Source organism: Agelaius phoeniceus, chromosome 2 (assembly GCF_051311805.1).
Source record: "Agelaius phoeniceus isolate bAgePho1 chromosome 2, bAgePho1.hap1, whole genome shotgun sequence".
Taxonomy (NCBI): Eukaryota; Metazoa; Chordata; class Aves; order Passeriformes; family Icteridae; genus Agelaius; species Agelaius phoeniceus.
In genome coordinates, this window is record NC_135266.1 from 82,332,740 (window position 1) to 82,359,290 (window position 26,551).

The 26,551-nt window shown below is 39.9% G+C and overlaps 1 protein-coding gene across 6 annotated transcripts in view; it reads left to right on the forward strand.

Moving 5' to 3' along the window:
- The first annotated feature begins 9,498 nt into the window (after positions 1-9,498).
- The window catches only part of GRM5 (glutamate metabotropic receptor 5), a 245,793-nt gene continuing 228,740 nt past the window's right edge, over positions 9,499-26,551 (forward strand). Inside the window, exons 1-3 of one of the 6 annotated variants that reach the window (XM_077174005.1) lie at positions 9,499-9,636; positions 11,016-11,177; positions 18,816-19,695. In XM_077174005.1, the coding sequence (XP_077030120.1) occupies positions 19,017-19,695 (679 nt within the window). In that variant the 5' untranslated portion in view covers positions 9,499-9,636; positions 11,016-11,177; positions 18,816-19,016. Of the gene's footprint in view, positions 9,637-9,749; positions 9,905-10,208; positions 10,418-10,693; positions 11,178-17,893; positions 17,993-18,815; positions 19,696-26,551 lie in introns of those variants that run through there. The other 5 variants (XM_077174007.1, XM_077174008.1, XM_077174006.1 and 2 more) reach the window with 5 other exon arrangements.

The window sequence follows — 26,551 nt, forward strand, 5'->3', positions numbered from 1 at the left end:
GGTTCCCTCATTGCATCATCAAAGCTTTTGCATCTTTGGTTTCAGAGACTTTAAACTCCATGTAAGCAAAAACATGTTTTATTTGTAAACAACAGCGTCAAAAGAACAGAAGTATGATCAGTATTTATAAAAAGCTTAACAAAAAGAAGTTCTTTGCTGTGGAAGTATTAGAATCAACTCAGAAGGGAATTGTCTAGTCAAGCCTGATCCTAACAAACTCAACCATATCATGAAAGCTTTGTTTCTCTTTTTCATTAGAGTTAATAGACCTGTGCACAAAGTAGTGTTTTGGGGCCATTTTACATGTGAAATTTGCCTGTGTGCATGAGAGTTGTGGGTTGGTTCTTTTTTCTATACAGCACAACATTTTATCTCTGCTTAAAACAATACCTCTTTGTCTTCCTTGCAGTAGCACATGCATAGATATCACTGCAGTTTTGGCATTACACACAACTACCATCCATCTTCTAGGTCAGGTCCTCCAGACACTTGGGAGGTTCAAATGTTTCTCTTTCTTAGATCTGACCTATTATTTCAGGTTGTTTTCATTCATACTGTTTATTCAGTGGTACTGGTTTGGAACCAATCAAAAGCCTATTCACCTCTATAAGAATAAGTATTTTTCTCTCTTTGTGCAGGCTTTGCATATTAGCTGGCTTTATGAGACTCATCTTCATCTCACCCCAGTTTCATATCAAGTAAACAGGGAATGGCAGATTTTTGTTTACTTCCCTTCCAAATTTTTAAAATTTTTTTGCTTTAGCAAAACATGACCACCTTCAAAGAAAAGTGGGAGATGCAGGTAAGGCAAACATTTGGCCTACCCTAGAGCTGTACTAGAAACATGGAACAGTTACTGTAGTTTTCTAATAAAGTGCAGAAGAGCTGTACCTGTGTGGGGGGAAAAAAAAAGAAGAGACACTGATTTTTTCCTACCAAAACACAAGGAGGGTTTCATTGTTGCCTTACTCATTCTTTATTCTTTTTTACTTCTGCATTCAGAGATCATCCAAGTGCTCATACATGAGACCTTCAGAGATATAATTCTAACAATTTTTTTCATTTATTTATTTTATTTTTCCATCCTATTTAAACCTGAAATGATGTCTCAAAACTTCTTGGGGCCGCAGTGGGATGTTTCACGTGGCTTCTTAAGATGAGAGTTCATATTGGGAGTCTCAGTGGGGCTGCACTGTGATAAGTATTTCTGTCAGCTCAATGCTGTAGGTGTAGCTGCATTAGAAATATGCACAATAAGGTAGGTTTGACGAATGAATAAGCTCAGAGTGTTCTTTAGCACACCATGTGTCTGAGCTACTTTAATGCACAGACTGATATTTAAACACAGGAAAAGTGGAGAAGTGATCATTTAAACTTCATATTCAGCTAGTGGCCCATGCTGAGGAAAAAACAGGTGGTTGTTTCAGTCACTCTCCACAAAGAAGTTTATACCTGAGTCTTGACAATTTCCTAACTAAACAATTTTTTAAATACTTCTTTTCCTTTTTTATGAAAACCATGTCATGTTCATCTGGCTTAAATCTAAGAGTTCATAAGGCAGGTATTTTCTTCTCAGTTACTCTTGTTTCCATAAATTAGCCAATCTTGAGGTACTTTCACTTGAGGACTTCTTAGGGATGACACTATGACACTAATTTTATCAGCCACGCACCAGTTCCTATCCACTGATCATGAAGGAAGTATAGACAACCAGAGGCAGAATTCACATTACAGCAGCCTGCATCTGATAAGGAAAGTTTTGTTATGTATCCACTCTGAATATCCAAGCTGCTCATGCTCAGACATTACTGTAAATGATTTGGCTCCATCAGCAATCAGAATATTGATCCAGTAGGCACAACTTTTGATTGAAAGAAGAATCCAGAAAAGATATTAGGAGAAGCCCTAAGTATAAATAGAATATGACCAGTCAGCTGTGGGTTTGTCTCAATAAAGCACATTTATATGTCCAGAGTCATATACCATTTGAAAAGAAAGCTGCATTTCTCTTAGTCGTATTTTCTTTTAGTGTGCACTGATAGTCAAAGGGAGAAAGTTTGACAGAGAAAAAATTTTGGGCTGTTGTGTAGATATATTTAACTAAGGGAAAAACAGAGCAATATGTAAGAGAAGGGAAATGCATTTGGTATTTAATTATAGGTCGAAGTAATTTATATACTAATTTTCTTCATCAGCCTCTTCCTTTTCTGGAATGAAAAAAAACCCCAAAACCAAAAACAGAACCATTTCACAAATTCAAGAGCTTACTCAGTGTCAATAAAAAATTGAGGTGCACCTGCTTCTTCAATGGGCCATAGAGAATTAATTAGTTTGACAGAAACGTCAATTTGTGAACAGCAGCCACATTGCTGTGTCTCAACAAAATAGTCATCTTCAAAATACAAAGACTTTTTTGTCAACTTGGTGTTACTATGGTAACTACAGTAATTGTTTACCTTGGAAAGCAATATTGGGGATTTATAATTTAAAGATATACACCAAACAACACCTCAGATTACTGCTTGCCTTAGTCCTTTTCCCCCCTCTTTTTGGTCCTGCAGGTTGGTGAAGGACTGAAATAATTTTGTGTCTATGTCCCCTGCCACTGTTACTAGTTCTACTTCTGAGCTGACATTTTGCACAGAAATAGCTACAAGCAAGGAGACAGAGCTGGCTCCAAGTCACCTTCTGTGGCAGGTGAACTGCCAAGCAGGCATGTGCTGATCCAAGTCTGTGTTACTGCTAGGGCAAGGTTGTTCTGTGCTATGTATTTCCCAGTCTTCTGCCAACCTCCTTTGTTCATAGGGGGAACGGGATGCATATCACTGTGTCAGCAGGAGGAATCAGCTGGCCAAGAATAGCTGGAAATATAAGTGTTTCAGCTGAAATATACCAGTAAGATGATCAGTGTGAAGCATTGCGGTGACATTTTGCCCCTTTCTTCTGGAGGACAGAATTTTTTTCAGGTGAAATTCACCACCTTTTTACTCAGTTTGGTTTATTTTCATGCAGGGTAGTCCTGAGGGTGGCTCTCCAATCAAAGGGCAGTTCTCCATAATGGTCAGTGATGAGCTGGCGTGCATGAAATTCCACCTGAGAATGAAAGAGCTTATGGGAGAGGCTGAAAGGCAGAACATGGACAGGTTACTTTCTAGTAGGTGTCTGTTTTCATCCAGGAGCACTGAACAGATGAGGTCTTCTGTAGACAGAGAGAAGCAGGCACACATTCATATGTGAGAACATATGGCAATCCAGAGAGTGGAAAAGGAAAACTTAACACCATTTTTAAAAAAGGAAAAAATAAAGACCATGGGGACCACCAGTCAGTCAGTCTCACCTCTGTGCCCAGTAAAATCATAGAGCAGATCCTCCTGGAAACCATGCTAAGGTACACGGAAAGTAAGGAGGCAATTGATGACAGCCAGCATGACTTCACTAAGGGCAAATGCCTGAAATTTGGAAGGCTTCCTAACAACAGGCTAATGGTGTTGGTGGATGAGGAAAGAGCAACTGCTGTCATCTACCTGGACTTGTGCAAAGCATTTGACACTGTCCTGCAGAACATCTTTCTCTCTAAACTGGATAGACATGAATTTTACAGGTATACCACTCAGGAGATAAGGACTTGGTCAGATAGCTACAGAGGGCTGCAGTCAGCAGCTCGATATCCAAGTGGAGACCAATGACAAGTGATGTTCCTCAAGGACAGGTGTTGGGACCAGAGCTGTCTAACATCTCTGCATCCAGCTCTGAGGTCTCCAAGATCAGCAAGGATGTGTTGGAGTGTGCCCAGAGGAGGGCCATTAAAGAATCAGAGGGTTGAAACACCTCTCTTGTGAAGACAGTTTGAAAGAATTGAGGTTGTTCAGCCTGGAGAAGAGAAGGCTCCAGAGAGACCTCCTAGCAACTTTCAGTAACTAAAGTGACAAGTAAGGAGTGGGAGAGGGAGTTTTTAGAGGGGTATGCAGTGACAGGACAAGGGGAAATGGTTTTAAACTGATAGAGGGGAGGTTTAGATATATGAAAGAAATTCTTGTCTGTGAGGGTGGTGAGACACAGGCACAGGTTGCCCAGGGAAGCTGAGAATGCTCCATCCCTGGAGGTGCTGAAGACCAGGCCAGATGGGCCTTAGTGCAGCCTGATCTCATGGAAGGTGTCTGTGCCCATGGCAAGGAGGATGGAGTGAGATGATTTTTATTTTTAAGATCCCTCCCAACACCTGCACCACACCTATGATTCTATGAATAAAATTAATTTGTAAGAATATTTACCTCTGATATCATTCTTTCTCATGGGTGCATGGTCTGTATCCTGGAATGAGTAGAGTTCTCAGGGGAGAATCCAGTTCAGAGCCAGGAACTTCTCTGCCTTGAATTCACATGAATCAATAACACTGACACAACATGGATCCCATTTTGTGTGGGTTTGGGGACTTCACAACACAATGGCCCCATTGCCATTACCTCCCCACTGTTCAGCTGAAGATGCCCAACTGGGTGAGTTTCACTCATTCAATATTCTACTCTCACTGCAGAGAGAAGATAGTGTATCATACTGCAGCATAATTGGAGGTTTCATTCTGTCAGCCTTCATTAGAAGCACTCCCCCACTCAGATTGGAACTTGCTGAGTAGAAATAGGAGCAGCAGCATCAGATTTTGAATGATGTGAGAATGCTAAACCACTTTTTTCAGCACAGACAAAAACATTTTTGTAGGGTGTGGAGTTTCCTGAGAACCTTAGTGTTATCGAATTTTACTTTTTTATTTTTGTTTTGGAGTCATGTATTTCACTCAATATTAATAGGGAGGCCTGACTATACCCTAAGCTCTCCTTTTAATGTATGTATGCTGATTGCATTTAATTTAGATTCTCACACACAGTTTTGAGTCTCTTGATGACTGAGCTACAATTCTTTGGTGGAAAATAGTGATTGGAATAGCATAGGATACAATAGGTAGACATAAAATGCACAGATACTTCAAGAAAGTGGAAATAACAAAGGAAACAAGAAGAAATCAGGTAAATCTAACACATTTTTATTGATTTTATAAAGTTAAAAATGCTTATAACATTTGAACCAACAGGAAACTTATCTTGAATAATAGGGATAATATCTTTAGTAATAAAGATGAATATAAACCAAACCTTTGCAGTTGAAGTTACTGCCCCTGTATACTCCTACTAATGTGAACCAGAGTTGTAATTCTGCAAAAGTTCCACTTACCCCTTTTGGCAAGTACAGCTACGTTAGACATGAAATTAATTCCCTAGAAAGTGCCAAGAAGGAGCTACAGGGAGGACACATAGAACAATTTTCTAGGGTAAATTCAATAATTTGGTTTTCATTTTTTACTCAGATGCCCGGAAAACTGGTTTTGTTCTCTTAAAATAATTTCTTGTGGGTAAATCTGAGGACATCTGTGTGCTATAATCTCTTAGCAACACCTGATGCACTCTGTTACACACTTGAATCTCCACAGAAAAATTCTTGTTCCCCTTTAACTCTTCTTGCAAGCATCCTTCTCAGAGCTCTGTATTCTTTCTTCCTCTCTCATGTCCTGTTTTCCAATGATGAGCATAAGAGTTAGGCCTAACACAATCTTATGGGCATTTCTTATTTTAGATTCTAAATCTCAATCTAAGGTAAGAATCCTTACTTGGAGCCTGAATAACAGTGAAGGAGTTTCAGACCTAGGTTCAGTTTGGAGTTTCTGATTTTTCCCAGCCTTAAAGACCTGGGTTGCTTCCTTGCAAAGAACTAGAACAGTCTTTAAAGTATTTGGTATTTCACTGTCTCTTTTATACCTATGCACAACCAAGAGTGAAAAAATAGTCAGATTCCTTGAAAGCACAGTGGTGCTTTCAAGCTATGGATATACCTCTGAGGAATAGATTCACTTTGGAATCTCTGAAGAGAAGTGGGTGCATCTTAATGTCTCCCTCTTTGTCATCCTAAACAAAATGTTTAAGGTAGATCACATGAACTGCACCCTTATAAAGAAAATCTTCCTTTATTCACTCTGTAGTGGTTTAAGCCCAGCTGGAAATTAAACACCACACAACTGGTCTCTCAACCCCCCTCTTCCCTACACCCAATCTGGTGGAATGGGGAGGAGACTCAAAATAATACTTGTAGGTGGAGACATGAACAATTTAATAATCAAAAGTCAAGTAAAATATGGCACTTGTTGTAAATTATGATAATAATGATAACAATTTGGGAAAACTCAAATGATTCACAATTCAATTGCTCACCATCTGCTGACCAAAGTCAGACCCCTTTTCCTGACCCCAGATTTGTTCCAATTCTGGGTAACTCCTCCAGTTTACCTAGTAGGCATGACAGTTCTATGGTTTGGAATATCCCTTTGGTCAGTTCATGTCACCTGTCCCAACTATGTTCTGTCCCAGATTCTTTTATGCAGTGGCAGAGCAAGAGACAAGAAAAAAATATCCTTGACTTAGGATAAACATGACTTAGCAAAACCTCAAAATATCTCATTCTGAATCCAAAACACAGCAATGCAACTGTCACTGAGAAGAACTGAACCCTATGGTAGCTGAAACTAGGAGAACTCTTAGGTGAATTTGAAGTTTATACATAAATCTCTACAAAAGAAGCATATAAAATCAGGCCCTTGTATTCCTCAAGTCTGGAAGAACAACACCAACTAAGGATAAGGATTCTAAAAGTATTATTATACCCTAGCAGGCTAGATTTTCTTTTAATATGTGTTTCATATCATATTTGGCACCTTTTTTTGTTTCCTACATAACAGACTTACCATTAGTGTACTTGCTAGGGAGGCAAGAGTAATTTTCTTGATTTTAAGTATATCATGAACTATAAGCATATTGGATTATTCCATTTTATCCAAAAAGGAGCAAACATTGCCATATATATATATATATATATATATATATATATATATATATATGTATATGTACACATATATAAACATAATATACATACAAATAATATGTATTGTATAAGTAATATACATACAAATATATAATATCCATTTTTTCCTTTTTTTTTCTTTGGTTTAGAGATTACTTTGCAAGTAAGCAGACACTTGGCTAATTTGGTCAATACAACAGCAACCTTCTTGTCCACACTTTGATTGTGCTGCCCGTGTCCCACAATGTATATTAATTCTGGAACTGAGGAGAATTCAAATTATTATTCCCTTAGCCTCCTTATTTTCTGTCTTAAAATGTTACTGTGGTTAGGATGCTCTTCAGAGACACTGATTATACCAGAGACTTACTCATACTCTTTTTCCCCCTGCAATTTTCTGTATGTACAAGTTCCTCAGAGTGCAGAGATACAGCAAATGTACAGCCTTGCCAATGTGTTAGTATTTATAGGTGCTACTGCCACAGAAGTAATGAGTATTACCAATACTGGGCTTGTAAATTGTAGTCATTATGTCTCCTTATTCAGGTAACAGTTTATTTATCTTTTGTTGGTGATGTTGCAAACAGGAAGGAGAAGCTTTCTTTTCGTTAACTTTAAAAATAGCATCAAAATAGGAGGGAAAATTTGGTAGTAGGAGAAACTGAATCTACCATCAGTAGAGAAGACAGCAGCTAATTTTATGGGTTCTGTCAAATAGTTGAGAATGATGGAAAGGGAGGAGGGGAGAAAGGGGAGAAAGAGAGGAAAAGACAAGGACCTTTTATATGTCTGTATTTATTGGGACCCCGTTTAAAGGGTCAATGAGAGGCATTAGGAATGCAAATGCTAGGGCTGCCCCCATCCATTCTGCTTGCCTCCTTTAATCTTTGATCCAGCTGCTCCAAACATCTGGCACAATGAACTCTGACTCTGGGCTGTGATTCACAGGGAGTCCTTGGGGATGTGTGTGTAGGAGCTGCTTTGCATCCCCTATGGCTGCTTCTACCCAGAGTTGTGTGTCCTGCTTGTGTGGGGATGCTCTCCATCTCCTGCTGGGGTCACCCTGCTCCCTGCCAGCCAGCTGGCTGTCTCTGCTGCCAATGAGATGTGCCTGCTGTCCAACTCCCTCATCACACACACAGTCCCAGGGGAAGGCAGACAACTGCTGTGACAGCCCAGCAAAGCAAAGGCACCTCCCCTCTGCCTCAATTCATCCGACATTGATTCCTTCCAGACCCCTGTGCACAGCAATGCCACTTTGCTTTTGGTCTCACCATTACTTTCTACAGACACAAGCCTCCCCTACTTCTGTCTGTTTGTGCTTTTCTACAGATACATGTCCCTTCTTCTTCTCTGTCTCCAGGCTCCTGACCTTCTAGCCATTTCACAGCACATGGTTAATGAGAAAGAAGAGAGTCTGAGAGAAGTGTGGACAATCAGAAAGATGAGTGTCTGAGAGAAGTATGGGTCTAAGGAAGAAGAGGAAAGATGCTCCTTACCTGTCAGCCCAGCAGGGCAGTGACAGAAATGGCAACTACTGGGGTGTACCCTGTCATGTAATAACCCTCCTTGATTCCTTTATGCACCTGCACAGAAGCTCTTGGAACTGTATAGAGGAAAAAAAAAGAGTCACACACATTCACAGTGCCCTCTGCTTAAGACCTGGCCTTTTCCAGGGCTTCTGTGACTGAAGGAGCCAGGAGAGCTGGGTAAGGGTGTGAAGCAGGTGCCAGGTGATGGGCTCCCAGCCAGGCCGTGGCTGGGACTAAAGGATGATGTGAAGGAGAAGCCATATTCCACACCTGGTAAGGGCATGTGGGATATCTATCCTTCACAATCTGAGATGAAAGAAGCAGTCAAGCTGGTAATCTAGTGGGAGAGACACAACAATAAAGGGATCACAGGGAATTAGGGGCACATATGGAGTCATAGTAAGACTTTTCCTCTATGCTCTAGCAACTTTATCAAAGTTAACTCGGAGGGGCAGGGGTGTGAGGAGGACATAGTGCAGGTTGGACATGGCAATGCAGTCACACTGGGGGAGCCACATCATGTAGTGGCTGGGATTTGGGTCATTCAGCAGCTGCTTTAAAAAAATAAAAAGAGATAATATTTTAAGCAGCAACTCAAAGAGGGGAGAACCAGCAGGGAGTGTCAAGCTGTGGAACAGTGGCAGAGAAAGGCTGTTAATTCTTGAAAATGGATGCACGAGCTAATCCTTCCCTGCAAATACAGCCTGGTAAATGGTCAGCAGCCTTTTAAATGCTGATCAGCTCTTACTTAAATGGCATTTTGCTTTATTATTTATTTATTAATTCATTTTACTTTATTAATTTTTTTATTTGCTAAGAACAGCTTTAAATAAAGACATGATCTCTGTCTGGCATTGTGTGGTGGTGTTTCCTTGGTGTTCCTTGTTGTTGCAGTAGGGCTGCAGGGATGTGTTGAGTTTGTCAGGGCTCAGGCTACCCCGGACCTTTCCTACCCACCCACGCCTGGCCACAGCCCCGCTCCCCGCGCTCAGAGCCGTCGTGCCCACGCCGGTGGAGGAACGGAGCGGTGCGGTGCCGTGCGGGATGGCTGGGTGTGAATGGAAGCAGGAGCCGGGTGTGCGGGGCTGAGCCGTGGAACGGGGGAGAGAGGGAGAGGAGAGGATTTGGGGAAATGCAGGGATACCGGAGGAGAAGGTAAAGCTTCGGCTGGCTTCCGAAGGGAAGGGTTAACCGAGGAAAGGTAAACGCGCTCTGCGGGCAGCAGGTAGTCAGCAGGCGAGAGTGTTGCTGTGGGATTTGTGGGAGGGCGGGGAAGCGGAAGGGCTCCGAGGGTACCGAGCTTGTGGGCAGAATGTAGGCAAATAAAAAGCCTGTCCGTAGGTCTGCAGATACGGTCCAGGGATGCTGGCTGAGGAAGCAGAGGGCTGGCAGGGAACTGCAGAGCCTCTGGGTCCAGAGAGCCCGGGCTGCCAGAGGGGAGAGAGCCGGGCAGGAAGGGGTGGCTGCAGGTAACACCTGCCTGGGGAGGAGCGGGGGCAGCCCGCGGGGACAGGAGCAGGGGGCACATCCCGGCCGAGGGGCTGGCAGCTCGCTTTGCCCTTGGCGGGGGCATCGCTCCTCATCTTGCCGTGCCCAGTGCTGTCACCCTGCAGGCGAGGGAAGGAGCGAGGGCTGGAGAGGGCAACCTGTCCTCCTTTCCCTCCTTTTTGCTTGATATTCCCGTCTCTGCATGTGCATTTTTGTGTAGAGGGCTGGTGGTTGCTCTTGCATCCCTTTCTCTCCCTTTGCCAGAGCGCAGCAGGCAGAGCGCAGGCTGGCATGCTGCTTGGTTTCCTGGAGGGATCTGTGCCACTTGGTGGCACTAAAAAGTTGCGCTGAAGCCCGGTACTCGCCCATACAAAAAGCCCCCTCGCCCCCCAGCCCGGTGCGGCAGCGGAGTGCCCGGGACCCCAGCACCACGACCTGGACAGACAGCAAACTTCGGGGGGGGCAGCTCGCAAAAGGTCACCGGTACCGCAGGGGTAAACTCTTCCCCGCGACTCCGTTTTAAACCGCTTTTTTTTTTTTTTTTTTTTTTTTTCCCTGCCTTTGGATGATGCTGTTCTGAACCGATTACTGCTTTCTTACTTGCCAGAGCTTAGTGCCGGAGAGAGGCGTCGCTTTGTAGGGGGACTTTACAACCTTCAGAGCATCTGGAGAGATTTTCTCACAGGGCAGAACGCAGGGCTAGCTCACTATAAACACAGAGAGATTGCAAATGTGAGGAAGGGCGGAGGTGTTGAAGCAGGTGGGTCAGGCTGCAGCAAGTATTTAGGAAGACCAAGGCTGTGGTGGCAGAGAGCAAAGACCCATCTGTTGTTTCATCGTTTGTTTGTTTATTCCTCCTCCTCATGCCTTCCCCCTCCCTTAAATCCAGGCACTGTTCACGCCTCTTGCAAATGAGATTTGGGCGATGCTGAGAGAGCAGCGTGTTGCATGGCGTGTATGTGCATGCATTTGCGAGGGTAGGGTACTCGGTCCTCAGCATTTGCCTGTGATCAGAAGAAAATAGGATGTGCCCATAGCTGGAGGAGTGACAATGCTAGCCGAGTGGGGCTCACCTGCTGGTGATCTTTGCAGAGGCATTTGAGGATTATTCAGCTCCAGAAGGTCTGTGTGAGAAGTGCTATCTCTGCCGTGGCTGAAAATAGGAGGTGCCTACCCCTACCTGTCTTAATTATTGCCACCAAAAGGACTATTTTGCCACCACTGTGGGAAGAAGCACTTGCTGCCACTGACAAGGTAATGCTGTGGGTTGGGAGAGGGTATTTATGTGCCCTGGATTGTGGACAGAAACCTTGTGGATGAAGGAGGGACTCTTCCCCCCCTCCTCCTTCCCTTCTTGCTTTTGCTCTGTGCCCTGGTTGATGCAGGACTAGCACAACCCCTGGGGCATCAACAAGCCACCTGGTGGGGTACCTCTCTAGGGGCTGCAGGGGCATTGTGAGGTCAGGGTGCTGGAGGGCAGCTGGCACTGATCCCTCCCAAGGAGCATGATTTGTGTGGGGCTGCAGGGACTGGGGGTACTGTCATACCTGGGCTTGGTGATGTGTGATATAGTCCCTCTGCTCACCAGTGGGATTTGTCTTGCTAGGAAGGTGTAATGGAAATGGGGATGTATTTGTTTTCCAGAGACAGCCAGGCTTAGCTCAGCCATAGACTTTTCTGTGTGACCTTGGGACAAATCGCTTGGCTCTGCTCAGCGAGTCCCGTCTGTTACTTATTTAATAATCAAAGCTAATCCCCCCACGTGCAAAAATGATTCATTATGGGTTGAAGGGGACAGTGATAGCACTAGCCGAGCATGGAGACAGAGACCTAAGCACCAGTGTGGATGCACACATGCATGTCTGTCTGTGTGCACAGCCGCTTAGTTGTGCCGGCGCAGGTAGCTATGTTGGGAGTTATTCTCCTTCAGTAGTTTTCTCTAAGACCCAGATCTATGCATTTATTAGTAAAAAATGTAAAAGATGATCCTGCGTGCCAAATGTGACCACCGTGGCATTTTTTACCACCGGTTGATTTCTAGGTTGTTTTATTTTTGTCTCCCTCTTCCCCAGACCTGCCTGGTGCAAACGCGGGCGGCGGGCGGTGCTCAGCACCAGGGACAGCGTCCGCTCCTCGCTGCCCGCCGCCCGCCGGCAGCCCTGTCCCGCGCCCTGGGGCCCCGCCATCCCCCACAGCCTCACTCACATCCCATCTCTTCCTTGAGAAGCAATTCCCGGTGATGGGGAGGAGGTGACTGGGTGCAGGGAGAGCCAAGACGTTTCTTTCTCCTAGGCTTGAGGACAAAGTAGGGGATCATCTCAAAAGTGGCAGAGAATCATCTTAAAAATACACCACTCTAAATCCTGAAAGGGAAAGATGTATAGAGGAGTTAACTGACAGGCTCTTTAAATTCCCTATGACTCGGTTTTTTTGATTACCATATTCCTAAACATTTCTATCGCATGCTAATCTTCTGTGAATTCTCAAATACTTTGACTACATTTTAATATTTATGTAACACGATCATTAATCATTCTTTCAAATATTCACAGAGTATTTTTTGGGTCCCTATATGGCTTTTCTGTCATTTTATCTTCCTGCATAGTTATGACATTGCTGGCATAGTGGCATCCCACCATAACCACTCTTGTTGCAACTTGCTGGAAAATGTTTTCTGAAACTGCTATTGCCTTCTCTTGATCACCTCCTCCATCCCATACAGTTTTATTAATTGTTAAAATGTCAAGGATTATAGATGAAAACACACCTGGTCTATTAGTTCCTGCACCACATGGTATAAGTGGGTTTTGGTAACAGCAGCAATACATAGTACATTTGGCAAAATTACAGAGACCATTGCAAGTTTCCCTGGGAAATGAGGAACCTACATATTAAAGCCAAAATTGTTTCAGCAACCTGAAAGTGTGTGTAAACGCAACATGGGGAAGAACTTCCAGGGATTCCTAAGGGTCTTGTTGGTAATTAAAGCATTCTCTGTTTATTAGCTATGAAGAAATGAGATCAACACTTCAGTCTATCATTTCCAGTGGATGTTCTGACCAAATGGTGAAAATTCTCCCTTGTTGCTTAGCTTTTTCATATTTCTAAGTGGAATTATGGAGAACTGCTTTGTAGTCTCTCCTTTTGTATAAAGTCAGTTTTCTGGTTGTTTTTTTGGTTGTTTTTTTGTTTTTGTTTTTGTTTTTTTTTTCCAAAGATCTTGATGTAATGTCCAGTGGAATTTGCAGAACTGATAATATAATGAAAAATGCTGGCTTGGTGTTGGGTTTTTTATTTGTTTTGTTTTGTTTGTGCACAGAAAAAAAGAAACCACTGTAGGAATCTCAGAACAGGGTGCTCATATTTTAATATTTTCAAATAAATACCATTTGAGTGTGTCAGGTTTTGTGTGACCAAAGTGCATTACCTCTGAGGAATGGGTAGGGGGGACCCCCTTCTGCAAAATGAGCCTCCCCAGAATGTTGGGAGAGAGATTACCAGAATAGTTTGAATGCAATGCTTGGAGTTTGAAATGCCATAGCAGAATTCAGCAAAGCTTTGCATCCTCAGTGTACTTTCTCCTAACATTGGTACAAATCAAGATGAGCTGAGAGATTGCTCTCTTTATGTAACTGTTTCTAAGGCTGTTCCATATTTTGCTACTGTAAGATCTTTACTGTGAGAGAAGTGACATGACTGACTGTGAAAAAGAAATTCAGTTGCTGCTTGCTATGGTTTTGTCTTCTCTGATCACAAAACATAGGTTAATTCCTTGGGATATACTGATTTGATCTATATCAACATGTATTATCTAATTTGTGATGGATTTAAATTAATTGTGGTAGGTATTGTAAATGAATGCCTGGAAAGTATTTAATCAGCAGGTAAAATGGCTTAAAGTTATACAAACATAATATATAAGTAAATTTTGTCACTACAAGTGAATGGATTTTAAGGACATTAGTTTTTGTGATTTTTCTGATCCTAAAAATCCTTTAAGGAGAACCTTAAACTTTAGATAAGTCTTTACAGCTATTTGACCAATAGTATTCTTCTGAGAAGCACAGAACATATTCCTAAGTGCTTTCCTGGCCTGGGCCATGAGTTCTATTACAGCACTGTTCTTTGATTAAGTAATCTGATGTTTTATTTTTATTATTTAAATCTGCCTGAAGATTCAGAAACTGTGAACAAGCCTGCTGTAAACTTACGAAAATGTAACAAGCAAGAAACCCAAAGGGAAGCGTTGTTACTTATCTCTTTTAAATTTCCCCCCCCCCCCCCCCCCCACCATGACACAGATGAGAATAAATAAAACAATTTCCCTCTGCCGAGTGGATGCTTTGCCTGTGAGAGGCCGTGGTGCCAAGCGGCTCAGATTGCAGAGCACAGGTGCCTCGCTGCGGGCTCGCTAGTGGGCGCTGCTATAATAATGTAAGCCCCGGTGGAAAGGGGGTCACCCTGCAGCTTTGAACACACTTGCACCTGCGGGAGCAGAAGCCCTTAACAACAGTCAGATGCATCCCTTGTATAAAGTCTCAGCCACAAATATAGTGGAAAATCAGCTCTTTGTGAGCCGCTGCTCATAGTTTGATTTTTGATCAAGTTGTTTAATAATGCCCTTAGATATTAGAGTGCTTTTTGCTTCTTTTGGTCTCTACAGACTGCAAGTACTGATGGACATGCATTTGAGATTGGTATAATTCTGAAAGATTTATATATTTTTAATAACAAAAGATTTGTGAGATGTTTCATGGAATATTACAGATGCTCATTTTCTACTCGGTTAAACCTCAACATGATGTAGCTGGAACTCTGCCCTAAGGGAACAGCTGAGAATTTCTTCTGACAGAGTCTGGCATGAAGTTTGGATTGCCAGGGAGAACAGAGGTCACAGGAACATGTTGAGTGCTTCATCAGATCTGTGTTTTCAGTCATCTGGGAAGTATGTAAACTTTCATCTGAGACGAGACTGAACGAAGGACCGATAGGGAGTGTTATTTTTCTGTCCTACTTCCTCTGCAATTGCTCCAAGCTTCAGGTTAGTGGAGCAAAAGACTGAGACCAAAGTGTCCTCTGTTGTTAAAGCATGTGACTTCAGGATAAGTTTATAGTTAAATCCATAACAGAAATAAGCAAGAAACATTGACACACCAGTAATTAAGTACCTGATTCCATTTCGCTTATGGTTCTGTCAGTTTGGGATAAGTACATTGATGATGAAGAAATTGAACAGTGTGAAAAATAAATGTGATCATAAGTGCTGTGAATGTTGTCCATCAATGAAAACAAAACAGATAAATTATTAAATGGGAAGCAATTCCCATTACTTTGTGCATGCACTTAGGAGTTCACTGTCTTTGAAACTGCTGATAAGTCTGTTCTCAATCTGAGGGCTATGGCATGTCAAATTCCCTTTAGGATTATGTCTAACAAATTAAAGAGTTATATTTAAGCTTATGAAATTTTACTTAATTTTGTTCTAGTACTCATCCTGGTTGTAATAATAAGCTGTCTGTAGTAAGAGAGAATTGTAATCAAAACATGAAGGGACTTGTATGTGATTCTTTTGGGAGAGAAGCACAGTGAAATTGTATATTTGAATAGTTCCCTTGGCCATCTTCTCTTCAGGAAGACTTTCTCCAGGAAATATTATTAGTGTGCTTAGTCTACCAGCTCTCTGCTCAACCATTTTGCCTGAAATAGGATTTGTTACCTGATTATTCTCAGGATATCTTCTTATGCATGGCCAGCTATGCCCATCAGAAGGATGACAGGCAATAAACACAAATTGAAACACTGGAAATTCTGTTTAAATATGTATAAAAAAAATCTTTTTTTACTGTTACTGTGGTCAAACAGGTTGTCCAAAAATGTTTCTGTCTCTCCACCCTCAGAGATATTAAGAACCTGAAAGGACATGAAGCTAAGAAATGTGTTTTAGTTGAACTTACAGTAAGCAGAGGGAATGGACCACGTAACTTCCTGAACTGGCTTTCCACCTCAACCATTCTGTTCTCAAGTTTATGAGTGCAAGACCAGAGAACAAGAACTCTATTATGCAACACAAATACATTGAAATATTTGTCAATATAAATTCCAAGTTGTTCCATTACATTGTGAAAATATTGACTTCAGGTGCTTTGGATGTGAATCCTAAGCCCGATACAATAAAACAGAAGAAGTGTTCTCAGTGTAATTAAGAAAGTTTTAAGTCCCAAGTAAATTGACCTTAGCTTTAATCTAGTGAAGACAATAATTCATTAATTGTGGAGCAGCCGCAGCCTGCATCTGGCCCCTTCTTTCCCCTTGGATGCCATGGAAGGGAAAGGTTTTATTGTTTTCAGAAATAGGAGTCCCCCAGCTATGACATATTCTAACATTGTGGAACCAGAAATATGAAGGAGCCGTTCAACTTTGTCTCACTCTTTACCCTGTAATTTTGTACCGATAGACACAACTATAAGCAGAGAAGAGCAAACAGCTGTTCTTTGGAGGGAAGAAGATAAAAATGGCCTTCCTTCCCTCTCTTTCTCATATATCCTGTATGGAAATTTTTAATCCATAAACACAAGACCAAAAAATTTGGTGAATATGAGTAGCAGAATTAAAATAGTGGATTGGATTTTTTTTGTACCACAAGCTCACCCCAAGCCCCTGAACTCTCTCTGCTTGCACATCTGCAGATTCAAAGGCAGATGGGTTATAAAAAGGCATCTAATTGTATATCCAGTTACAGTCTGCAGCAGAGCTGGCACTTGTCTATATATACACTTGTGTTCTGGATACGTAGCCTTAATTTGAGAAGTTCAGAAAAATAAGTATCCATGGTGTTAAGTAACAGAGTACTATATCTGTTCAAATGTTAGTAAGATTATAAATAATTAAAAAATTTTTAAAGTCATAACACATTCAATTAATTAAAGGTATATGAATTTAAGAGCTCTGATCTTGTACAGGGATATCCCCTGTAGTTCATCCTTTTGACTGTTTCAAATTATATGGTACCAATTTCAGAGTGATGGAATAAATAATTGCAAGACGTAAGCAATAATGATAGTCTGTAATTAGGGACTAATTAACCTGAACTGAATTGCTGTTATTCCTTAGTGGCAAAGGGTTGCAGCATTGATAAGCCAACTCTTCAGAAAATAAAAAAAACCAAACCTTCTTGAAGTGTTTACAGTTGTCTGAAACTTATTTTATTATTGGCACTTTATATTACTAAAATTAATATTACCTGAAATTTTTAATATTGCAATTAAGATTTAAATATTATATTAATTGTTTCCTCTTTCTAAGGATTTGTGTTTTATTTGGGAATATTCACTCAAAATCACTCACTCCTCTGTGAAAATAATTTATAATTTATATGTCTTGGTAAAATAATAGAGAAAGCCTAACATCAAGCAGAAGGATATATTTGTGTGTCTCATCTTCAGAATCAGGAAGAGTTTCACTGTGCCACTATATTGAATGAGCTAGCTGTGAGGATTAAATTCAAGATTAAAATCCTGTGAGATTTCAACTCGAAGAAACAGAGGTAGATTTTCAATGGTGATAGTTTCTTTCACTTTACAATATGTAGGCACTGTTAGAGTCATTGTTAATGGATTAGAAGTGATTGGGGGTGTCTGAAATGTATGAAATTTTAAATTTCTTTTATTGCATCAAAAGATTTATGTCAATAAAACTGAGACTGGGGTCTTCCCCAGAATTTTGCAGTTGTTTTGTTAAAAATGAAATTGGGCATATTGGTTCCCTATATAGCTCAGCATCTTAGATATAAAAGTGCACTTAACTTTCTGTACTACCAATGTATTCACTGGCAGGTGAGATGGTATTTATGTGCTCAGGAATCAAGACCTGGCAAACAACTGTTTAAGCCCTATATTTAAAACTGGAAACCTTCTGCTGTAAATCCACTGCCAGGTGCAGAGCATTTTCAAATATATTTTCTGGTTCCACAGGTTAACCACAGCCCAAGATGTGAAGTGTTTGCTGATTTATTTATTTATTTATCCTTCAGCAACAGTGAAGATGAGTGCAGATTGTATTTCAGTCTATAGGTAAATGTAGCTGATATAATATTTTTGGGAATTAGTGCATCTGTACAGTGTTTGTGTTGACTTCTTGATACCAGTGGAGTCTGTAGGGTTGTGTACAAAATAAGAATTTTTCAAATTGCTTTTTGATGATTTTTGAAGTAAGGATGTAAAAAGGCAAAAATAATTTCATTGCTTTGCTGGTTTAGAATTATTGTTTCTTTGCTTAAAACAAATATAAATATTAATAATAAAAACAGTTTTCTTAATCTTGCTTAAAAGCCAACTTATTTCACGTTGTATTTTGCAAAATAAAAACAGATTTATACATTCTGCATTCCTTAGAATAACAGCTTTGTGTGTCAACAGCAGTTTCCTAGTGCTGAAATGGGTAATAGGGTGCAGTCCAGGGTACATTAGTGTGACATATGTATATTAGAGATATAGAAAGTGTCTGAAATTAAAGGGAGTTGTTTTCGAAGACATGTATTAGAAATGGCAACACACCTTTCTTCTGTAGAACTAAATAGTTGCCAGTCTTTTGTGCATTTGAAAACATTTCCCCAAAGAATTTTTAAATGTGATTGTCAAAAAGAAAGAAGTTGATTTAAACTGGCAGAAGTACAAGCCTAAGATTGTAAAACACTCAAGTGAGATAAAGTTTTCCAGCTTGAAAACGATGAAAGGAAGCATATCCAGTAGACAATGTATTACAGGCATTGATCACTGTAGGAATAGGTGCAATTTTAGAAAAGATTGTAAGATTTTGTATCATAATATATATGATATATTTTGCTGACTTTATAAATAATTTTAAAGATATTTCTTTGTTTATTAATTTTTGAAGGGTATGAGGATTATGACCTTATGTGCAGCTCTGCATAGCTGTCCACTTGGAGATGATGGTGACTCCTTAGAGAACAGATGCCAACTCCTGGTTAACAATCAGTATAGTGCTCCTTCTCTCCAGAAGATTTGATAACTGCTTTTCACCAGCTCTCCAACTTTTTTCCATCATGTTGTCTCTACCAGCCTAAAATTTCCTAAAATGGTCCTTTTGCTGTTCCTTGCAATCCTGCTGTTGAAGGAAGATGTCTGCGGGAACTTTGGGCTTTTGGTTTCAGCACAGGCAAATGAGAGAAGAGTGGTTGCACACATGCCTGGTGATATTATCATTGGAGCTCTATTCTCTGTCCATCACCAACCAACTGTTGACAAAGTTCATGAGAGGAAATGTGGAGAGGTAAGAGAGCAGTATGGTATTCAGAGAGTGGAGGCAATGCTACATACCCTTGACAGAATTAATTTGGACCCCACACTGTTGCCAAATATAACACTAGGATGCGAAATAAGGGACTCCTGCTGGCATTCTGCTGTGGCTCTGGAGCAGAGCATTGAGTTTATAAGGGACTCTCTCATTTCTTCGGAAGAAGAGGAAGGGATGGTGCGATGTGTGGATGGATCATCATCGTCTTTCCGCTCCAAGAAACCCATTGTTGGTGTCATTGGGCCTGGCTCCAGCTCTGTTGCTATCCAGGTCCAGAACTTGCTGCAGCTTTTCAATATACCTCAGATTGCTTATTCTGCCACAAGCATGGACCTAAGCGACAAAACTCTGTTCAAGTATTTTATGAGAGTGGTGCCCTCTGACGCACAGCAAGCAAAGGCCATGGTGGACATTGTCAAACGCTATAACTGGACCTACGTTTCTGCTGTACACACTGAAGGTAAGAGGTCGCTTTTTAGCACATAAAAATGCCTTTGAAATACTCTGATGTGGTCTAATTGATAGATGATGATAGTTTGATGTTGTTGGATTTTTGCCAGCCAGCTCTCAACAGTATAGACTTTTACTCTACTTAATAATAACTTTATATTCTCTCTGGGTCTGAAGTAGCAGCTGAAGTAGCTTCATGTTGTCAATGGCTGAAACACATGGGATGGTGTGTGCTCTAGGGCCACTCATTGGTAAAAGTGCTTGATCTGAACTCTCCAAACTTAATTTAATTTAGTTGACATTTATTTATTTTTCTTTATCTACTAATATGTAGAATAGTAATTATGACTGTTTTTGAATCAATGGGTTGTGGGAAAGCATCTGGTCTTAGTGCAGATGAGAGCTAAATCATCATTTGAAACTGTAGTTGAGTCAGAATGTGTTCCTACTTAATGTCTGAGCCAGAGTGGCACAGGTACTTAAAAACATGCAATTCTGACTAATATTTGAATGCAAGTTGTTCCAGCTCCTCAATATTTATATATATATTTATCCTTTTTACAGTACTCCATGGAGTATTGCACTACTTCTTCCTCTGCCTATGGGCATTGGTTTTGGGACAGAGCAAGGGAAGTTTCCTTGAATTCCCTCAAACATTTATGAGCCATCAGGTGTCCAGAAAATCAGAACTGTCTGCTAAATTGCTTTCCTCTTTATATTTATTTGACATAGAGCTTAAGCCTTTTATCCAGCATTCAGAAGAGTATGTAATTAAAGGGAAATGCTATGGAAAAGTGCACTTGATTTCATTATTCTTTGTACTGATAGAATTGAGTTCATCTTGCTAGAAGTGACTAGAATTTGATACTGCCTTAAGAGCAAGTTTCGTCAGGCCTTGCCTAATGACATCACCATTTAAGGAGTTTTATGGAATTAAGTTCTGTGATGAGTTTTAGGACCTCACCCCATTGCCTCTGTTCAAATAGACAGATGCTGTATGGCAGGCTCAGAATACAAATTGAGAATGAAAAATGTTAAGGCATTGAGTAGCGGTGGTGACGTTGCTGAACAGTGGCAGATGCTGCTGGCTTTATTATAACCAATAGAGAGCAGATTGCCCTTCCCACACACTGAGTATATTTCTCTGGCAGGCTTTATACTATTCAGAGCCCCTTCTGAGGAGATGCTTGTCCAATAGTATAATGTCAAGATGTCTTTCCTCCTACAGATATCCAGAGAACTTACTCTGCAGTATTAAAAAAAAAAGTAAGAATTTGCATGTGGATTGTTGCAACCATGTTTTCATCATGATAGTGAGAGCTGGTAAATAGCTGAACCTTTTTTTGTATAGGGATGCATGAATACAGCAACAGTTTAATCTAAAACTTCAGTGTTCAAAACAGTGTATAAGTCACTCTACATGACATTATGTAGTGAGGGTATTCTGTACCAGCTGATGCCTTTGGCATAGTTAGGTGTGCAACCTACCCTTCACAAATATGTATGAATAACATCATGGTCAAAAATAATGCTACTAACAATAGCATAAGATTTTATATTCTGAATACTTTTGATGACTCATCTAGTTTTTGCAATGAACAACTTTTACACCTCTCCTTATTGAGATGTGATGTTTTCATATTCAGTGTGGGAATAGTCATGCTTATATCAAAGTCTGGTTCTTCACAGAGTGAAAATATGTACTTTTTCAACTTTCTGTGGACACTCCTTGGAGCAGATGGTAGCATATGGTGTGTTAATCTTACAGCAGAGGAACTTTGTTCTCTGCACTGGAAAGAAGGGAATAGGGACACAAGGGCTGGAGTGGAACATAGATGCTGTGGGCAAGATGAGAGGTAAATGAGAAAAGAGCTGAATGTGAAGAAGGAGAAAAACAAAATTATATATGTAGCATAACATGTGCCTGCTTCTGCCATTATTAAAGTGGATATACTAGGTGGAGCGTTGTTAAAACCTGAGACCTCATTAATAGCATATTTACAGCAATATAATTTTGGACTTCAGTGAAAGAACATTAAACTTGGGTGGATCTTATGATCCTATCATCTAGTTGCATAATCTGGTAAGGATGATGAATAGACTCTCCAGATAAAACATCAAAAGTTTTATTACAATAAAACCGATGGTATTTATGATGTAATAAAAAAAAATACTAGCTGATCAAGATAATTCTTTGAAATGTGACAATGTATGATCTTCAGGGCACTTTCTAAGGACTGTGGCACATGTTATCCCTTGTATTATTTTTAAACTACCTTTAAAAACCCCTACATATTAATGCTAAAGAAAAGGAATTGAGTAAATAAGCAAAGGAGAGATTATTTATTTATTTATTTATTTATGTTGTAATTATTTTTCATTTTACTGTGGCATCTTGTAACTTATAACATTCTTAATATGTCACTCAACTCAGTGTCCTACATTCACAGGTATTATTTCAAACAGAAAAAAAATTTTGAATCCTTCTCCTTGAGATTTTTACTGATGTAGGATCCTAGACGATCCCATAGAAGGCAGTCCTGCTTTTCACACATAGAAGGTAGTTCTGACCAGCTAAGTCAGTATCTTTAACTAATTTTCATTTATCAATTTGCTTATTAACCAGATTCTTCTGATCTTTATGATCATATTCTGATCAATATGATCTTTGGCTTCTGTGAATGATTTCCATGGAGAGGGTGGATCCTCTCCTCCAAAGCCTGATGGAGAGCAAGAAAGAGACATGAAAAACCTATTAGTTTCATTCCTTTGATAGTCTCATCAGCAGATAAATTTATAGGTCTCTTTTGGGTCTATTGTAAGAAAAGCCTGGCATTCATCAACAATTTCATAATAAAAAGCTTTTTGTTTGAATCTTTCCTTATGAACTTACTAATTATCTTTGTCTGCAGTGGATTAATGTTTTGGAAGGTTGATCTGAAGTTGTGTTTTTAAATCCTTACTTAAGACTTACAGATTTAAAATACACAAAAAATGTTAACTCTTGTAAACTTAATTCCTTTGACATTTAGCATTAAAATTTAAACTAGGTGATGCCTCCAGGTTTACAAGAAACTTCTAAAAGTAAATTTTTTCCTAAAAATGGGAAGGTAGCAAGGACAGCTGTCAGCATAGTTCTGTAATTTTGAGAAGGAAGGTTCTTCAATCCCTTCAATAGAAAACGTGAGCAACAATTGAATGACATTTCTTATTAAAAAAAGTCATATTTCTGTAGTGTATTTTACATAAGCCAATCAGAAATCTTTGCAAGTCTTAATCTTGGGTTGTAACTCTGTCTTTCTTGGCTCTGTCAGGAATTATTATCATCACTTTCCCCCTCTCTCCAACTCTTCCTTACATTATGACTTGTGGTACTCTACTCTGAACCAACCTGGGTTTAAAATAAAATTTTTCATGTACAATGAGGGCTGTTTTCCAAAAAGTCATATCAGTTCTGAGGTTCAGTCCACGCTGTGGCCCCATGAGCAGACAAGTTAGCAGTGCATGGCAGGGAACTAGGAATAAGCAGGAATGAGGGAAACTGGGATATGAAACTCCTTGTACTAAGGACTTATCACTCAAAGCCAGAAGCAATTGTCTCAAAATTTATGGGTTACTACAACTGGCATGCAAGGGTGTGCTGGAGTTCCTACTGATCCAACTCTTTTGGTTGAGGTTACAGATTTTTTTTCCACTTCTGTGGTAGGAGCATAGGTTAAACAAACTTTCCTTAAAATTAAACAAACATTCACTTCTTAAACCCTCTTCACAGACAGACAGCAAGTCAATACTGCAACCAAGAACTGTGTGTGTGCTTCTGTGTGAGGAAAAGTAGTACAGCAGAGAGAAGACCCCTAATTTAGTCTTGCAATCTTGCAAGAATGTTTGAGATCCTTTTTTGTTGCCTACCTGTGTGGAAAGTAATGCTCGCAGGAAAGTGTAGAGAGGGGAATTTACATGTGTGTTTTTGGGTGGTGATGGTTGGCAGGCGGGCCGTGCAGCTCATGGACCGTGGGCATTTTTCTCAGCCTTTTCTTGCTTAACCACTTGACACCACAGTTAATTGAAAATGGTGGGAGAAATTTGGAAGAGGCTGGAGAAATTTGGAATGGTGGGAGAAATTTGGAAGAGATAGAGTTGCCTGTTTACCTCATTTCCCATATGAAAACATTCCCTGCTCTTTTTGAAAGATCAAAGAAAAATATGTGCAATTTTCTCTTCTCCAGTCACTGAGGTTTGAAAGCTTCATTCTGAAAGCCAGTTTGAACTCAGTACCCTCCTGTTAAGCAGACTGACATTTGGATCTCTGACTGTTCCTAGTCAGAGACAAGATCAATCCCTGAGAATCTCTACTTAAAATTTGCCTGGAGTCAAATGAATTAATAACTAGAAAGGCTATTTTCATTGCCATTGGAAACCATTTATTTTGCTGCACTGAATGGGGTGAAGAGGTGATGTATGCTGGAAAAATAGAACTGTACAGGGGTACAATTGAAACACAATAAGCCAAATATATTGGGGGTGGCAAGGGAGGCATTTATTCTGGTTATGTAAAAGGTGTAATTTGCTTTTGAAGGCAGTCTTAAGAAATAAGACAGTTTGTTGACATTTTCTTCAGGCAGCTCTGCAGGTAAACATTGAATGAAACTCATCCTCAAAGTCCTCCGTGTTGAACTTCACTTTCCTCCATTTAAATTAATCATAAGTGCATAGAAAGAGGTGGTTCACATTCATTTTCTTGGGATGTAATCTGGCAAGCATAACGAAAGCAGACTGCTTTTTCCCTGCACATAAAGGTTATTTCACACAGTTCCTTTCATTTTTGTTCAAATGTGTCCGGTTAAAAGACTTTTTTTGCCCCCATCCTTTGCTCCCAAATAAAAAGCTAAATCGAAATTAGTCATAGTCTGTGAGAATAGGAAGAAGAAATTAATGAAAGAACTGCAACAAGTTGATGTTAAACCAGTTGCCTGGAACAAACTGTACTTATATGAAGTCTTTACTTTAGACTCTAGATTTGTATCCTTTAGAGACAACAATTGTATCATGGTCAAAAATATTATTTGCTTTTCACAAAGTAATACAATTGAAATTTGGGTTAATTTTAGTTGAAGAAGAGGTGAAATTTTTTCATGCTTTGTATGCAGAAAAAAACCCCATGTTGAAATAATATACCAAGAATGTCTGTGCTAGTCCATGAAAATATTTTTATTTGCAGACAAAATCTATCTCTAAAAATCCATTTCTGAAAATTGAAGAATTTCCTGTCTAAAGACTGGAGGATATTCTATTCCAGCAACATTTAATTTTTGCTATTGGATAAAAATAATTATGTGTTTGGAGTTTTCTGAAATTATTTTTAAACTGTTTCAAACATAAATTTTGAGATCAGAATTATCACAATTTGATATTCTCCTAATCATATTAATCTTCTGGCAAAACTGAAAAATATCTCTCATCTGAAAGAAAATATGGGGGAAAAAAATACTCAGTTCAGGTTCCAGTCCTATCCTGTCACTTGCTCATTTTTATTGAATATTGACATCTGAAAGAGGTAGCTGTTTCCTTGCCTAATTTCAAATATTGATCACAGTATCCCAATTGTGAAAAGTGGGTAAATGCTCTCTGCCAGCTGGGAATACTGAGACAGAAATGGGAAGCAACGTTGAGTTAATGTTTGTCTTGCTCTGCAGTGAATGACTGCCCAGACAACATTTTAACACTGCTCAGGCCAGACACACCTGCTGTGAAGGATCTTGGCTTACAGAAAAATATAAACTGAGGGGTATACTCTGCATTCTGTTAGTGTAATGGGGATGAAAATTCTTAGGGAAAATACCACGAGACTGCAAATGGGATATGAGCAAGGAGGTGTGTTATTCTAAATCTCAGGTCATTCAGGTTGTCAAAATGTCACTTTGCTTCTTTTGTTTAGGGACTAAGTGTTTGAATGTCACTTTTCCAGCCATTTAGACTCTATAGCGACTCAGTGAAAGTCTCAGTGTCATGAAACTTGCCTTCACTGAGAGGAAAAGAATGGGAGTCCATCAACCTCCAGCTTCATCTTCCCTTTTTCCACTGCTCGAGGCCTGGAAATAGCCCAGTTACTGTCCCCATGCCCAGGCTGCACCCCTTCAATCAGAGAAGGATCTATAAAGTTGATGAGATTTGGAGATCTGTCAGAAAACAAAGTTTCACCACACAGTGCTTACTGGGTCAGAGCAGTTTTATCAAAGATGGTTCTTCTAATATGTGTTATCAGATGCCTAAGGGTAGTGGCAGTGATTCCTTTTCTGTGTCCCTCATTGATATTTTGTCTTTGAGATTCAAAAGTATGTGCTATAGACCTGTTTGGAAAACAGATATTCCATGCAATTAAAAAAAAATAAATTTCCTGAGATAATTTTTGTCCCAAGTCATAATTCATAGCTAAAATACCAACATGTTTTTAGTGAATAAAAGCTCTGAAAAAATTAGAATTTGGTCAAAATAACTGCTTGACGGCTTTATATTGAGTTGATAAAAGATAACTTGATTAATCAAATGAGATCTTTGTTCTAAACTGTGTTCACTTTTAATTGCCTGTCACAGATATTAGTGTTCCTTAACAGTTTTGGCAAAAAGTGTTTTATTCAAGAAAGAGCTGGAAGTTTGCCTTATATCCCATTTTATTTAGCATGTCTTGTACTACCAATCCGGTACACAACTTAAACATTTTCGGATATATTGAAATGTATCCAAAATTAATCCAATAGTTAAGGAGAAGATGATAAACAAGGTCCCATTATTCACTATTTGAAAACATTTGTGGTACTTTTGAATCTGTATTCCTTATTCTTCAAACTGTACATATTTCTTTTTTCGTG